This window comes from Hibiscus syriacus, unplaced genomic scaffold (assembly GCF_006381635.1).
Source record: "Hibiscus syriacus cultivar Baekdansim isolate YM2019G1 unplaced genomic scaffold, ASM638163v2 tig00111989_pilon, whole genome shotgun sequence".
NCBI classification, from domain to species: domain Eukaryota; kingdom Viridiplantae; phylum Streptophyta; class Magnoliopsida; order Malvales; family Malvaceae; genus Hibiscus; species Hibiscus syriacus.
Genome location: NW_024063230.1, coordinates 1,189,407 through 1,205,566, shown reverse-complemented (window position 1 = coordinate 1,205,566; position 16,160 = coordinate 1,189,407). Strand labels below are relative to the sequence as shown.

The 16,160-nt window shown below is 36.4% G+C and overlaps 2 protein-coding genes and 1 pseudogene across 2 annotated transcripts; 1 reads left to right on the top strand and 2 right to left on the bottom strand.

Moving 5' to 3' along the window:
* Window positions 1–3,488: 3,488 nt before the first annotated feature.
* Window positions 3,489–7,757, bottom strand: LOC120173819 (glutamate receptor 3.2-like). The gene is made up of 6 exons (XM_039180888.1): window positions 7,466–7,757; window positions 5,908–7,250; window positions 5,547–5,815; window positions 5,200–5,230; window positions 4,703–5,098; window positions 3,489–4,214 (listed from the first exon to the last, which is right to left on the bottom strand). Exons 1-6 carry the CDS (start codon window positions 7,731–7,733, stop codon window positions 3,738–3,740), a joined length of 2,784 nt encoding a protein of 927 aa, XP_039036819.1. The 5' UTR covers window positions 7,734–7,757; the 3' UTR covers window positions 3,489–3,737.
* Window positions 7,758–8,994: 1,237 nt separating this feature from the next.
* Window positions 8,995–9,865, top strand: LOC120173853 (annotated as a pseudogene).
* A 351-nt stretch (window positions 9,866–10,216) lies between these two features.
* Window positions 10,217–13,433, bottom strand: LOC120173830 (alpha-1,3-mannosyl-glycoprotein 2-beta-N-acetylglucosaminyltransferase-like). Its single transcript, XM_039180897.1, has 10 exons — window positions 13,350–13,433; window positions 13,169–13,231; window positions 12,324–12,523; window positions 11,965–12,229; window positions 11,747–11,813; window positions 11,601–11,669; window positions 11,427–11,496; window positions 11,251–11,312; window positions 10,527–10,790; window positions 10,217–10,425 (listed from the first exon to the last, which is right to left on the bottom strand). Exons 3-9 carry the CDS (start codon window positions 12,374–12,376, stop codon window positions 10,705–10,707), a joined length of 672 nt encoding a protein of 223 aa, XP_039036828.1. The 5' UTR covers window positions 12,377–12,523; window positions 13,169–13,231; window positions 13,350–13,433; the 3' UTR covers window positions 10,217–10,425; window positions 10,527–10,704.
* Between the last annotated feature and the right edge of the window lie 2,727 nt (window positions 13,434–16,160).

The following is a 16,160-nucleotide window of genomic DNA, read 5'->3' as shown; positions in this document are numbered from 1 at the left end:
TCCTTTTTGGATTGCTTTATGTTCTGGAACAGGTGGTGCGACCACTGTACAACTCTGAAGAGTGATAGCGCTGACATTTTCCCTTGGATTTACCTCGGTTTGAGACGGAAGTTTACCCTGTGATTCCAAGCGTCCTACGGTCTGAGTCAGTTGGCTTATCTGTTTGTCCATCTCTTGGAAGTGGGCTTCAGTACGAATCTGGAACTTTTACTGGGAAAGAGCTAATCTTTCAAAGATTGATTCTAACGATGACTTTTGTAGCTGTTGGGGTGGTGGTGGTGGCCTTAATTAATAAGCTTGATTTGGCCTTGAGTTTTTAGTGTAACTAAAATTTGGATGATCCCTCCATCCTGGGTTGTAAGTATTGATGTAGGGATTATAAGCCCTTTGGGGAGGTCCGAGAAAGTTCCCTACTGCATTAACTTGAGTTGACGTGTCATCTTGAATCAGTGGACAGTTGTCTGTTGGATGATCAGGTAATGCACATATTCCTCCTAATCTATTAGGTCCTATCTTTCCTGTAACAAGAGAGTTGATTACTTCAGTTAATTTATCTCTCTTATTTTCTAAGAGAGTTGGTCCTATGCAGTCATTATGACTATTTATTTGATCAATAGATTGCCTACGAAAGTTCTTCGTAATACCACTCCATTTGCTAAATTATTTGGGAAATGTCCTAGTTATGAGCATTTACGTGTGCTTGGTTGCCAATGTTTCGCATGTCTACATTTGTTTAAATATTACAAGCTTGCATTTTTCTTGGCTATAGTGTGCAACATGAAGGTTGCTTGTGTTTGGCACCCACAAGACGTATATATATTGTACGACAAGTGAAATTTAATGAAAGTGTGTTTCCTTTTGCAGAACAAGTTCCTGCCTCGGCTGACTCTTCCAAAAAAAATTCTTTGCCGAGGGCTAGCATTGACATGGTGCATGGTGTATCTCTCTGGAAAAACAATTATGGTGCTCATGTTTATCTCAGCCTTGTTTCAATGAGGTTAACACAGAGCCTCTTGGTGCTAATAGTAGTTTGTCTACATCTGGAAGTTCCTTGAATAAAGAGGGCTCGCAAACTGATGTTTCTCTGGCTTCGTGGCGATTGAACAAAGTCATGGTCTGCACGCTAGTCCTGATCAATTTGCTCTTATTAATTCATTGAGTGACACGAATGTAGTGGTGGCTGGTAATGCTTCTAGTAATATTTCCCCTGTGAAAAATAATACTCATTACATGGTAACAAGAAGCAAAACTAGGATCTTCAAACCCAAAGCGTTCTGTTCAAGCTTTGATCGATGGTGATGAACTCGTTTCGATTTTCTTTCTTGTGTGGAAAGTGATTGTTATGGTCGAGTATGATGCTTTAATCAGTAATGGAACATGGAGGTTGGTATTTTTACCTCAAAATAGGACTGCCATAGAATGTAATGGTTGTTTCAGGTCAAGAAAAATACCGATGGATTGGTGGTCAAATATAAAGCTCCATTAGTGACAAAGGGTTTGCTCAAATATGTGGTCACAACTTTTGTGACATCTTTAGCCTGGTTATCAAGCCAACCACGATAAAGGTTATATTGTCATGGAAGAATGGAAGCATCGCCAGGTCGTTGTCAATAACGTATTTCTTAATGGGAACTCCATGAGGAGGTGTTCATGGTTCAACCTCCAGGATTTAAGCAGTATGCCTTTGATGGTTCGAGGTTGGTCTGTAAACTTGAAAAGGCATTGTATGACCTTAAGCAAGCTCCACAAAGCTGGTATGCTAGGCTACATGCTTTCCTTATTCAGATTGGCTTTCAACGAACACAAGTTTATGTTTCCTTGTTCATTCGCATGCTTCTTCAGTTTATGTTTATGTGTATGTTGATGATATTATCAGTGACTGGACAAAATGATAGTGAAGTAGAGAATGTTGTCACTCAATTAGGCCGTGAGTTCTCTCTAAAAGATTTGGAAGAATTAATTTTTTTCTTGGGGTTGGAAGTTCAATGAGATGATCACACTCTTGTATTAACTCAAAAGAAATTTATTCTTGAGTTACTTGAGAAAACTTGTATGCAAGGTGCTCACTCTATCCCTACCCCTATGGCGGCGTATCTAAACTTAATAAGATTGGAGGGAGACCTTTTGATGATGTTTACTTATATAGGAGTGTTGGTGGAGTACTTTATTTGAATCACACTAGACCTGACATTGCTTTTAGTATCAATAAAGTTATTCAGTACATGAGTGCGCCTTGTGAGCAACATTGGGTAGCTATTAAACATATCTTACATTACCTAAATGACACTCTTGACTTTGGGTTGACTTTTCGCAAGAATAGTAAGAAATTTAATTTGGAAGCCTTTACTAATGTTGATTGGACTAGTAATGTTGATGATATCTAGATTTTGTGTATTTCTTGGAGGGAATCTTATTTCTTGGGCTTCTAAACATCAAAGATTGATATATCGGTCAACCACCGAGACTGAATATTATGGTATAATCGATGTCGTATATGATGTTACTTAAATTCTTTCGCTTCTTGTAGACATGAGGTTGTCTTGCACTAATACACATATTGTACGGAGCGATAACATTAGCGCTATAGCATTAAGCGCTAATCCAAATTTTCCTTCTCAATCAAAGATTGTCGAGTTAGATCTTTACTTCATTCGGGAAAATGTTAGTATTGGAGATGTCTATTAATTATGTTCATGCTCGACACCAAAAAACTGATGGGTTTCCTAAACCCTTTTTTCGCGCCTATTTTCGCTCTTTCGTCACAACTTGAATGTCACTATTGATGGTGTTGAAAGTAGAGTGAATGTTAATTATTGAGCTATGAGCCGGGCGGTGAGCTGTTAAGGGAGTAACCGTCTTTATAAGATTGATGTAACTACATGGGCTGCATGGAATTGAAGGTTCCAGTAACCTTTGTATCTTTAAATATGTGACACTCATTAATGAAAAAGTAGAGCATTTTATTATTACATTTTCAATATCAAACCTCAAAACTCAACCTTACAGCATAGATTTCAATAACATCTCTTTAAAATAATCGACTCTTATAATTCTAAAAATTAAAACATACTCTTTATTTCTAAAAATCAAATTTAATTGCAAAAAAAAATTCTTATTTCATAAAAAATTTACTAAATAAACTTAATCACCAAATATTATTCGACCATTATAAAGCAATAATTATTTTTTTTCAATTTCAATTTCAATTGATTCATCTTCTATTATTGCTTCAACATTAAAAGTAACATTTTTATTTTATATTTATTATAAAAATATTTTTTATATTTATTATCTATTAAAATAATGAAATTGTCTTTTGGACACAACTTGAGACATACTCCAAGAAGAAACACCGAGCTCGGTATAGAGAAGTCCATATGGCCAATCGCATTCGGTAGAACTCTGAACAAATAACTGCAGTAATCAATTTTATACACCCTGAAGTCTGAAATGTTTATATGAGCTGAAAAACATAACTTTTGCACTCTCTTAAGAATTATTAATCAATATGCTACATTTGTAAGTTAATGCCTTTGTATACCTGATTGAATTCAGCAGAAACCACGGGAGACTGATAGACCAGCGAAAAGGAGGAAAATTTTCAACCGAAACAGGCAAAAGCCGATTCCTTTTTGACCCAAGGATGGAGATGGAGATGGAGATGGAGATGGAGATGGAGATGGAGATGGAGATGTTGAGAGTACTACACAGTTGGAACTGAACACATCTTTAGCAACTCAAGTATCACCATTCTGCTTTTCATGGGAAATGCTCCTCTCCATCCTCACTGATCTTCGTGTTGATTCATCATCTATATGATATCCATTTTGAGACATACTCTCGCGTTTTCTTTTCGAGCTGCTTTTGGATCTCTCTACTTTCTCATCAACGAATGAAAGAAATGTTTGAAGACGAGCTGAACGGAAGCTAGCAGGGCTGGTGGTATCAAGTTCCTCAGTACGCTGCCGGCTGAACTGGCGAAACATCAACCAAAAGTAGACAAGGAGAGCAAGCATACACGCAATACCACATATAAGGAATAGACCCCAGAAGCTTTTTAAGTCGAGCTGTTCGATATCATCTTCGGTACTGTCCGAACTACAAGCACGTTTCGACAGCCATCTGTCACGAATCCTCTGAAGCTCACCGTTCTCGGATAGAGTAAGAATGGCAGTTGACATGTCAATTGCTATTAAAGAGTCTCTAGGAAAAGCCCAAATCAAATAGAAAAATAAAAACCACATGTAATATTTTTTCTGAATGTAACATAATCAAAACGGGGTGTTGAAGATCACAGACACCATAATTAGTTGGATTGTGCATTTTTATAGCTCAAGCAGGACTCTAGTTGAATATCATTCAATGAACCCTAAACCCCATACCCTAAACTCTAAACTCTAAACCAAACTTTATATTTAATTGAATGTTCTGCCATGACATTATGCTGCATTGAGTGCATGCACATTTTGAAAATTACTTTGAACCACAGTACTGACTTTTAACTTTAAGAAGGATTAAACCACCATTTCATCATTTTAGAGGGTCAAAATGCAATCGCACCATGTACTAACTTATAAATTAATAATATTTAGAGGGATCTCTTAACAATGTTACCAATTTAGGTTGCCATGGCCCCTGCAACCCCTGGATTCGCCTCTGCTTTTAACACTATGTTTAAGAAAATAGACATAAGAGAACTCACAAATCCCCATCCGCCTTTCGTGAACTCCTGGCCTCTAACCGAGAATTCACAGTGATCCAACAGGAAGAGGTCCACATATGGTCGCTCATCGATTAGTGCAGCTACCCTTCTCTTCTCAAGGGCGAGGGCATACTCTTCCGGTGAGCCAAGTGGAACGAGTCTTGATTTTGGAATATTCAGTTCCTCTCTTAGATATCCTTCAGCAAAAGATCCGACTTGGAAGCCTATTCGTTCATTGCTGCTTATTAAGGTTTCAATTCCTTTGATGGGTGACGATAACTGTTGCACCATGTGGAATGATGTCAAGCTTGCTGTATAGCTTGAGTTGATTATCAGAACGACGAAAAGCCAGATGATCAATACAAGGCGTCCAAGTGTGCTCACTACATTTTCTCGTGAAAATTTCGAAAGCTCCAGAGTTGGTATAATAGGTGATTCCAAGTTCTAAAGTCTTCATTAAAAACAAGTGAGATTGTCAAAAATGGAAAGAACTTGCAATGGGAAAAAAACATTGTAGAGAAGCTGAACCTGCAATGGGAAAAACGAAGAAGTGCAGGTAAGTGATCAGAAAGACAATGAATATGTTATTGATCAAATGGAAAGAGATAGAAAACAGAATCGTCCTTTAACCGTCTATCTTCTGAATTAGAACAGACTATTTCTCGCAATCAGCAGGAATGCATAGATGATTCGATCATGCGCTGCATGTTCCGTGTAGCAAAACAAAAATCCATGATACAGATGATTACAACATTCTACAGATGTTAAATTTTGAGTTTTCTCTTCAGTTATGAATGCTATATATATCCATAGAAAGATGAATGCCGTCTGTTTATGTACTCACCACACAAGTTGCTCGTTAGGGGGTCCCCGGAATTCATCATTTCTTCTATGCTCAAGGATCCACACAACTAATCCCACAATGAGGAAAAATGCGGCTGTGACAGCCCACATCAATGGAGTAAATGGCCCTGCGAAGGACCAAGCACTCGAACTTATCTTTTTAGCTGGAGCTACAACAACCAGATCTGATTCTATATACGGCAGAGTGAAATCGACTATTTTTGTTCGGTTTGTCACAATGGCAACATCACCCACCACGCCATCAAAAACCTAAAGAAACACAGTTAGAATCTACAGAAAATGTAATATCTATCGCTTTATCATTTAAGAAAAAAGTTGCATTTTCCTAATAATATACTCACACCGGACTTGATTTTACTGACAAGCTTGTAATAACTCGGGTTCTTATGTCCATCTCCAAATGGAATAAACCTATAGGGAAGACCATACGGAAGCAATTTGATTGCAGCAAGGAACACATCTATGCAATATCCTTGCACTTTATTGGTACCATTGGCCAACAAGACAAAGTCTCGGTAACTAACTCGCCTCGGGATTCCAATCCTTAATGCTCTTCCATTATTAGGAAAAACCCAGCCACGGGGATTTTCTGTTTCTTCCCCAGGCCATACCACACTGCCTAAATGTTGGTTTGAACTCGAACGGTTAGGTTTTTTTGTATAAAGTGTCTTTGGTGGCACAATGGACAAACCGGTGTGGTTAGACCAGTATCCAACTAGTCGATGCCCAGTTCCAACTGCATTTATAATGTCATAGGAAGGATTTATCAGGGATCTTTCTTGATTAAACTGGACATGCCCTGTCAGACCAGTCATATTTGTCTCCAGTATGTTCTTAAGCAACAGATTCCCTCCATCAAATATATTCAATGCAGAAAGATATAGACCGCTCCCAGTATAACCATTTAATCTTGTATCATTGGAAAATGAAATTGTGCCACCCTGATCGAATAGCAACCTTACTGCATGAGCTATGATCCAAACAGTGTCGTAGGCATATAGACCGTAAGAGTTAAACCCAATAGTACCGTTACTCAGCCGGTTCCAACGTGACAGAAAGTCTCTTTTCCTTTTAGAATCAGGTGTATGAGGGCGAAGTGTAAGTGCTCCTTGGATTGAGTTTGTTATCTCAGGTTTAAGCGGGGAAGTGGAATCTAGAACAGTGGACAACCAAGAAGAAGCTATCCAAACATATCCTTTCCGCATCATTCCAAGGCTCTTGGCCACTTCAAAGTCCAAGAGACCCGTCTTCGAGTCAGTGTGAAGAACTATAATTCGAGACTCCATCATTTGAATCTTTTCTAGTTCCCTGGAAACATCACGTCTTTTGGCCATCGAGTCTGGTGGAAGTGCAGCTTTATAGGCAATTCTGCAACGCCTCTCTGCAAGTTTATCACCTAATGTGATTACACCGTTTCTTCCTTGATCATCATCACTGAAAACAGCAATAACTTCACTCCAACTGAAATAGCTAACCATCTCAGAAATGGCGGCCATCTGGAATTCATCATTAGGTGCTGTTTGAACAAAGAAAGGATACTGTAGAGGTGTCAGGCTGGGATCTAGAGCCGTGAATGACAATAGAGGAACCTGGAGTTCATTTGCAAGGTTTGATAGAATATGAGCCATCACAGCACTTTGTGGACCAATTATCGCTATGGTATCAGTCTCCATGAACTGCAATACTGTGAATAGCAAAGAAACTCAAATCATGAGAATTGTTATTTCCCCATGAATATACTCCTGCACGATGAGGTGAAATATTCGTAATGATTCATCATAAGTACTTCCATCTATCCTATGTAAACATAGAGTTCTACTGATGGAACATGAATGAAATTAACCGAAAATATATAGAATTAAAAGACAAGAGACTAAAAGACAATAACAATTAGTATACCTCCAATAATGCCAAGAAATGAGCTGAAGTTAGAATCATGCAGTGCTATAGACAATTTCCTTCCACCGAGAACACTTGGATTGGAGTTAATATCATCCTCGGCGGCCTTCATCGCGGCCCTTGCGACTTTCCCGTTAATAGTATTTAATGATAATATAGCTCCAACATTCACGGTACCAGGCTGTGAAACCTCTTCTGAGAACACTCCAATGAAGATACTGAAAGTTGGGAGCAGCAAAACCAGGTTCATGGTGGCAATGAATGGCATATCTCACCACTCACCATATATCTTCAAGCACCAAATAGGAAATAAATGAATGAAATACTCAGATTAGTCTATTAATCAACAATCAAACTCGAGCAATACCAGAATCAGATTAACAGCCTAACAGAGCTAACCAGAAAAAACCATATCATCCACAGGGAGTGAAGAGAATGATTCAATTCCAAGGCAAACCAAAACACAAACACACAAAAGGAAAAGAAACCAGAAAGCAATTAAAAGATCTTAGTTTATGAAAGAAATTATCACAAAACACCAAAAATAACATACAAAAATAACACACAAAGAAGCAATTGAAAGATTTTAGTTATGAAAGAAAGTCTCAAAAGAAAACCCAGTTCAACTACAGGCATGGAGGACTAAAGACCAAAAATAACATACAAAAAGCAACGAGCTCAACTGAGAACACACGAAATTTCGTATTTTTTTCGACAGCAAAATGTGTAAAAGCAATAATTCAATAAATGCCCCATTAACGAGGGAACCAGTACTCACCTCAAGCTCAATGCAAAGACATGGATGGAGGTCGAATTCAGGAGAAGTGGCTGTAAAGAGACTACCAATCTTCCTATAAAAGGATTGGCAAGAGCCCCTTAATATACAAAAAACACATGCCACTGGAAACAGTAAGTTGAGCAGCAAATGGGACAAAGATAAAGTAAAAAAAAAACTTATAGAAAAGAAAAATAACCGATTTTTTTTATTCACACTACTTGTAGGGAGTATCATTTTATATGAACGGAAACACTTTATGATGGAAAAAAGTAATACCTTTCGCGCAGAAAGGAAAGGAATAACTTGGTTTTTATGCTGCTTCCCATGAGAGGCTGCCAATGGAATTTCGGATTGCTCTTCTCGCTTTCACTATAATATAATACTTGATGGATGTGGCAGACAGAAATAAATTCTCGGTAAAATATTAAGAAGAAAATATTTTATTCATCAATAGTATATATAAATATAAAGGTTCTATAATATGTAAAAGTAATATCATGTATTAGTCGTGTCATATTTAACCTATGAATTTGTAACATTTTTCTTCAAGTTAGAGAATAAATTTTAGTCATGCCATGATTATTGTATAGATAATTAATCTTAACTCGGTTAAGAATCTTTTAATTGTTTTATCACTTTTACATAATCAATAGTAATTAAATAATCCTCAAACTTTTAAGGCGTTTGTATTTTGGTCACCCAACTTCTGAAATTTACAATACAGTCATTGACCTTTTAGTTCGTTTTCAAAATGGTCCCTGCTGTTACCTCCGTCAGTTTTTGCTGACGTGGCAAATTAACTACGTTAAAACAACACCCCGGGTCTTCTTCTTCTTCCTTCTTTCTTCCTTCTTCTTTCGTTAGCTCTTCATATCGATAGGAAACGATGAGCTGATCTTTGTTTTTCAGGTCCTCAACTGCGCGAGCTATTGAAACAGCCTCGACCACTTCCTTTAGAGGAGGAACGGGTTCGTTTGTTGCATGAGGTGTAGTATATTTTACTAATCACTGCAGGTTTTTCTCTTGTTTTAGTAATCGAATTCAATAGATAGTATGGATGGTATCGCTTTGTTAACAGGCTTATTCTACCCTGCAATAAGTTGAATGATTTCATTAATATTCGTGGTTTAGGTTGGCTTTTTCACAACACTTGGATATGTTTAAATGGAAATTTATCGTGCTGAAGAATCGAAGAGTTTATCCGGTGTACGATGAATATATTGCAGGGTTTCGAGACACTCGGTGTACAAAGGGAACCAGGTATTCTTGTACAAAAGAGCACATATATTTTGTTGTTGACTTGTGGGGTGCATTCAAGGGCCAAGGATATGGAGAATTCAATGACATTTGCTCGATCACTATGTTTGCCGACTATATCGCTCCGGCTGTCCTCCAGCAGCTTGGTGTGCTGAAATATAGTTCGACCCTTGCGAATGCCATTCAGGCTAGTAGCGAAATAGGTGCTGGCACGGAAGAGGAAATCGAACTTCGAGCATGTTCGATTTATGATGTGGAGAAAATGAGAGAGTTACTAAGCATAAAGTCCGGAAAGCAGGTAGGTCCGGATTCTTTAAACATGCTCGTACACTAACTCTTAATGTCGGTTTACGAGCTATCGCTCTGTAAAAACAGTATCAGAAAAGGTTTCCATGTCATCAAATGAATCATGTTGCAGCTCATAGTTGCAGCATTTTTTTTAATCTTAAAACTTAGAAGAAGAAGAAGAAAGAAGAAAGAAAGAAGAAAGAAAGAAGGAAGAAGAAGAAAACCTGGGGGTGTTGTTTTAACGGAATTAACATGCCACATCAGCAAAAACCGACGAGAGGTAACGGCAGGGACCATTTTTTTGTCATCAAATTAATATTTGCTTTGTAATAATTGAAATCAAAGATTTAAAACACAAAGTGAGCCCACAGTTGTAAAAGGGGAATCTCAATTTTGTTTAAGCATGAAAACAAGCCATCACAAAAGTTGAAGGAAACTCTTCATCTAATAAACACCAACACTGACACCATAGAAGTAACATATATTCGTCCAAGTATAGTGACATTCTAGCAGAAGCTTTGCAATAGAATAATAGCACAAAATTCTCCACGGAAAACAAATGGAATGTGTGCCTCAATCATGCTCTAGCCTCTACCTAGTTCCAATCCACAAGGAAGACACATACAGGTGGGATGATCTATCAAGAAAACATTCTCATCAAAGCCAACAATACTCATAAGATTTGTAAACACAAAAAAATTAAACAAAAGATCTTCTAAATGACAAGGTGATACATACATGTTCGCCAAAGTTCTATGTTCTGCACACTTCTGGACAAATGAATTGTCGACCTTTGTGGTTATCTTTTAATCTCAACAAGTCATCCCAATAAGTGAACTTTTGTCAAGGAAATTTCATAGAGAAACTATATTAATGAGCATTAGTGTAATATATAAATGAATAACAATATACTTAATCAAGACGGATATGCTTTTGGCCAATTTGGTGATAGCTCGTTCCATGTAGACTTAGTAAGCATCCAGCCAAGACCAGGAAAGAAATCTAAGCGATAAAGTGCATCCGCATGGAATAATTAAAGCAAATTAAGAAATAGAAAGCACCAAAATTTTCCGTTTCAAAAAAAAACAAAAACAAAATTGTGTTCAAGCATGAACATGCAAAATCAAAAGTGCAAGGCTTATCCAGAAGTAGACTGCATAAAAAAACTTGAACTACATGTTGCACATGGATAGAGAGAGAGAGAGAGACAGAAGGGGGGGTCCTGGTAATGAGCAAACATCCAAATGAGACCAGGATAAAATTAAATATCTGCCTCATAGTCACAGCAGCTCAAATTTTAAGGTGAGCACTCCATGGGAGGATTAAGAAATAGCATAGAACCTTAAAATCCATGGAATCTAGAAAAAAAAAACTATAGAAAACCAGTCAAATCCTGAATATAAAAACACATCAATCTTGATTGTTTTCCTTGAAATAAATTCCATTGAGAGAAAAAACTTACATGGGTCATACACAAACTGCTTTTGCCCATTGTCATTCCATGAGGAAACAGCCATAATTAACCTACATGATTTAATAACAAGAAGGTGAAGAAGGAAAGAGAATGCAAACCCTCAAATTAAATCAAAATAGAGGGAGATAATAGAGGGAGATCCTGATTTCATTCTTGTAACATACTTATCCTTGTCGAGAAGGGCTGCAGCTGCTTCAAAGTAATCAAAAAAGTCGGGGGCAATTTCCATATCATCTGTCTTCAAAAGTGATTCTCAGTCAGTACAATATTCCTTTTGTTGTAAGAAATGATAAAAGAAGAAATTTGAAGCAATAATCCAAAAAAGAAGACAACTTCACCTTCAAGTATAATTACTCGGTCAAAATTGTGTTTGTAGAACAACTCATCCAATGCCCATTTGTAGTGACATTAATAGATAAAACGTTAAGAGCAGAAACCAGTAGAAGCAATGTCAACACTGAAAAATGAGAGAGACTATCCTTACGGGCAATCTTGTAGTATGCGATCAATTCCCCTGGTCTTTCTGTTTGCAATGGATCATAATCTATATGCTGAAAGAAACTAAAGTAAGCATTCACTGGATGGGTTTTGATAAATAAGGATAAGGCAAATCATATGAATAGGGCAGGAAAAAGGAAGAGGACTCATCCAATTCAACTTTTCCAATGGAGACTAAAAGGGAACAGAGAAAAAGCAATTTACCTGCATATAAGTTAGCTGATTAAAAAAACTCAAAGCCTTAGCTTTAGCATTTGGATCTGATCCATCCTGAGAAGAAACTATCACAGTTAGAAGCATTTCTTCTTTTAATGACAAAAAAGAACAATAAAGTGTCTGTTGTGCATGAAGTACAAAGTTAAAACAAGTCAAATAGACAAACTTTTTGTTGCTAATAAAGAATAAGATTATAAGTTTGAGTATCTGAGATATAAAAAGGGGATATTTTGAAGTAACAGAGCTCTGATACCTGCAGATTTAAGCCATCGTAAATCAGGTTAAAATTAGCTACAATCTGGTCAAACAGAATAAGCTATCAAAAAACAAGGGTCAAATAAACATACTTTAAGACAGACACAATTGTCCTTTCCAGATAATCAGCACGATTGCAATCCATATTTACTACAGCTGCCACTGGTACCTAAAGCATTCAACCCAAAGATTGTTTCAACTATTACATGCGGTACTTTGTGGAGATATCGTATAAGAATGCTCATCATCTCACGAACTTGTGTTTTATCAATTATTCTTTGAAGGGTCTTTTCTGAAACAACCAAAAGGAAAGATGTCAACTGGCTATAAAACATTTGAAGCACCAAAGGAAAGAAAAAACTTTTTTGAAGGAATAATACAAAAGAAAGACAGGTGCATACAAATATGAAACCCCAATAAATAATTAAATAACTGCACAATTCAGAATTTCAAAGCTTCTTAGCAAAAACTAATTACAGAGCAAGAAGTAAATCAATGCCAAACTACATTGATGGAGGAGCAGAATGGCCTTCATCAAGATCCAGCCATCGATCCAAATTCAGTTGGACGACATGACATTAATAACCTTAAAAATGGTAATGAACTGTACCATAAACATAAAAGGTCGCATAAACTAATTAGAAAAGTTACATAGATCCCAATTGTCGAAGATCACATGATCTGAACATCACAAGGCTTCACTTGGTAACAAAGACAGAAACGGGTCATCGTGGTAAAGTTTGAATCCCAAAGGTTAAGCTACAAAGTAGAAAAATGGTACATAAAACCTAACCATTAGATTAAAAGCTCTTCCTTCCTTATCCGTTTCTACCCTTCCTAGTTCCTACAAAGTAAAGCCTTAATATGTGCCTAGAAACCATAGAAGGATCTTCTTAGAAAATATATAATTGCAATCAAGCAAGATAAAAGAAAGTACTTTCGAGATCATTAACAAGAGCCTTAAATTGTGCGCACTCCTGATCCTTTCGCTTCTTCCCCTCTGAATTTGTAGCATGAAAAGAGGGAATGATTTAAATTCCATGAAAAACAATATCGATTTCAACCTTGTCTACTGAAAAGAAGAATGTATAAAGGATCAAAATGAAGGAAATCCACACATTCCAGGGCCACAATTTGCTCTTGTTGCATACTAATTTGATCAATAAGTAGTCGCATTTGACTTGTACAATGGTGCTCTGCATCCACCTGCCAAAAATTGAAAAAGACGCCATTCGATCCTTAGGTTTCGTAAGGATTAATAAAAAACGCAGAAGCTTTTGAGAGCTAAAGGTAGCAATAAAGTTAAGCTTACTAACCGTTCAGCCATTGGATCTGCGTATTCAGATTGCGTGGCGAAAAGTCGCATCTACAAAAGGTACGAAACAAGCGTATGATTTGATATATACATAAATTTAGAATTTCAATTAAGTAGAGAAAAATAAAAGGGAAATGGAGCATGGATTGTTGATTTTACCTGGATATATATGAATAGGAATCCAGCGGGGATGATAAAGTACCGGAAATCTCAGCTTAGCCTTGCCATTTTTATGATTATCCTCCGGCTGATTTAGAAGAACGGAGATCTACGATCTCACTATTTTCTTCTCCACTTTGATATATGATTTTTCGTTATTCAATCAATCTTCATTTCTTGAATTGTAGAAGCCACTGTGAACATAAAATTAGACTTCGGACCTTCTTTTAAAAAAAATCCGTGTATTACTCGACTTGGGCGGTGACTCCAATTTACGCAGAATTGGCTAACATGCCACTTCGAATCCTTCCACAAGCAAATCAAAATCATAATCTTTTAGTAAAATGTAAATTAAATAATGCATTTAGTACCTAAACTATTAGTTTTAGTCTTTTTAATACATTAATTTTTTAATTTTTTAAAATTATACCTAACATTTATTTTTTATTCTATTTTAGTATATCGTAGTTAAAGAACACTTTTTTATGGGTAAATCACATCATTCAATTACTCAACTGTCTTCTAACTCCTATTTTGGTAAGGAAAGTTTAAATTTTTAATTTAGTTACTTAACTTTCAAATTACCCCTAATTTAAATTACTCTAACTTTCAAATTTATTTATTTTATCTTTAATCATATATAGATAAAATAATAATAAAAATTCTCATGTCACAAAAAATATTAATAAAATAAATTAAAATGATTAAAATAGAAGCAATTTGAAAGTTGAGTAATTAAATTGAAGATTTTTAGACTTTAGTACCAAAATAGGAATAAGAAGATAATTGAGTGATGAATGATGTAATTTATCCATAAAAATGCACGCCGTTAATTTTTTAACGATTGTACTAAAATAAAACAAAAACTAAATATTATGTACAAAGGTTTTTCTATCAAAACTGATCATTTATGTATTAAACATATAATTTACCCTAAAATATATTCAGAAAACAATCACGTAAGCATACATAAACAATCCAACATAAAGCTTAAATCAAACATAGGCATGAATCTTAAACTTATTTAGAATACTCCTCTTCTTTTTAGGGGTGAGCAAAACTCGACTCGATTCAAAAAAATTTCAAGTTGAAAGCAAATCGTAGAATATAACTTGAATAACTCAAAATTTTTAGTAATTAATAGATTGATTTTCACCCATCTTTTTTTTTGAAGCAAGATTGTTAGGCTTCAAGCTTCCCGTTACATCTAAAACTCATGTTGAGCAAGAAACATCCCATTTTATCTGGTTAACAGAAAGTAAGGTCGTTCGACTACTCAACTTTCCCTAGAAAAATTTCTTTTCTTCAACTGATCTTCTTATTCGTTTATCATTCTCGTTGTGGCAGTTAAGTTGTTAAGCTACTAGCTCCCGGATGTATTTAAAACTCATATTGGGTAAGAAAACATTATTTCGTCTGGTTAATGGAAAGAACGACGATCAAGCTATATTACTTTCCCCCAACCTTTTTTCATGAAAACTAGGTTTCTAATTCATGTATTCTATGTAGAAAGAGCAAACATAGTGAAAAATTTCAACAAACATCTTTGAATTGTTGTGAAAACTGGTAACAAAAAAATACCAAAATCATGTTTTTCAATAATTGCTCAACAATTGAATCATGTATATTAACTATAAAATCAACACCAACAGAGTGAACGAGGAACATCCTATCGGCACCAACATCTGTGATAGACAAAACTAAAATTTGAACAAATGTAGAATATTATAGTTCCAAATGCAGAAATCCAACCACCAAAACAGAATTGATTAACCCATTGTGTATCACAAACACAGAAGTAATGTCACACCTAAATTAGGGGTCAAATTATTAGTTTTCGAAACTTATAGGCAGTTTTAGAAAATTACAGGAAATTCATTTACCCAGCCTTGAATTTACCCCTTTTCTATTGACATATACCAAAAATTTATTTTTGTTCCAACCTAAAACCGAGCAAGAATCAAGGGGTAATCAAAAGCAAATTCCCAACATTGGAACTCTCCCCGTCGGCCCGATCTGCCACCGTCTGGCCAGCGGTGTCATGCACCGCTAGCACCGTTGGCTTCGTCGTCACCTTCCGATCAAACCCCAGCCGTCTATTCACTTGCTCAGGCAACCCTTCATCGGGAAAAATGAAGAGTAGTGTTCGTCACTTTCCATCTCTGATATACACCTGCAAACGCAGTCAACTGATACCACCAGATCCAGTCGAAGCGTCGTCTCAGCCTGATCAAATCCCTATCGATCATGCCTCGTGAACCACCGTCATACACTGTGGAAGACTCATCGAAATTTATCAAAAAAACCAAGAAAAACATCGTTCGATTTTACGGTAGTTCAAATTGATCCTGAACTTTGTTGGTCTCACTACCGCTTCCAGTAGATTCATCATCGCCGTCCGCTCCAAACCCAGCCCTTGGGCCATTCTCTCATCGTCATTCTCCTCGTCTTTGTC

What these genes read in the sequence shown, in the direction of transcription:
- LOC120173819 (XM_039180888.1), bottom strand. Translation starts at nt 7,733, where the DNA reads ATGCCATTCATTGCCACCATGAACCTGGTTTTGCTGCTCCCAACTTTC. An exon ending in TCAGTAAAATCAAGTCCGGT is followed by an intron (nt 5,816 to 5,907) that starts GTGAGTATATTA and finishes GTGTTTCTTTAG; the next exon opens with GTTTTTGATGGCGTGGTGGG. An exon ending in CCTAACGAGCAACTTGTGTG is followed by an intron (nt 5,231 to 5,546) that starts GTGAGTACATAA and finishes TTCCCATTGCAG; the next exon opens with GTTCAGCTTCTCTACAATGT.
- LOC120173830 (XM_039180897.1), bottom strand. Translation starts at nt 12,376, where the DNA reads ATGGATTGCAATCGTGCTGATTATCTGGAAAGGACAATTGTGTCTGTC. An exon ending in CGCATACTACAAGATTGCCC is followed by an intron (nt 11,670 to 11,746) that starts GTAAGGATAGTC and finishes TTATCTATTAAT; the next exon opens with GTCACTACAAATGGGCATTG. An exon ending in CCGAGTAATTATACTTGAAG is followed by an intron (nt 11,497 to 11,600) that starts GTGAAGTTGTCT and finishes TTTTGAAGACAG; the next exon opens with ATGATATGGAAATTGCCCCC.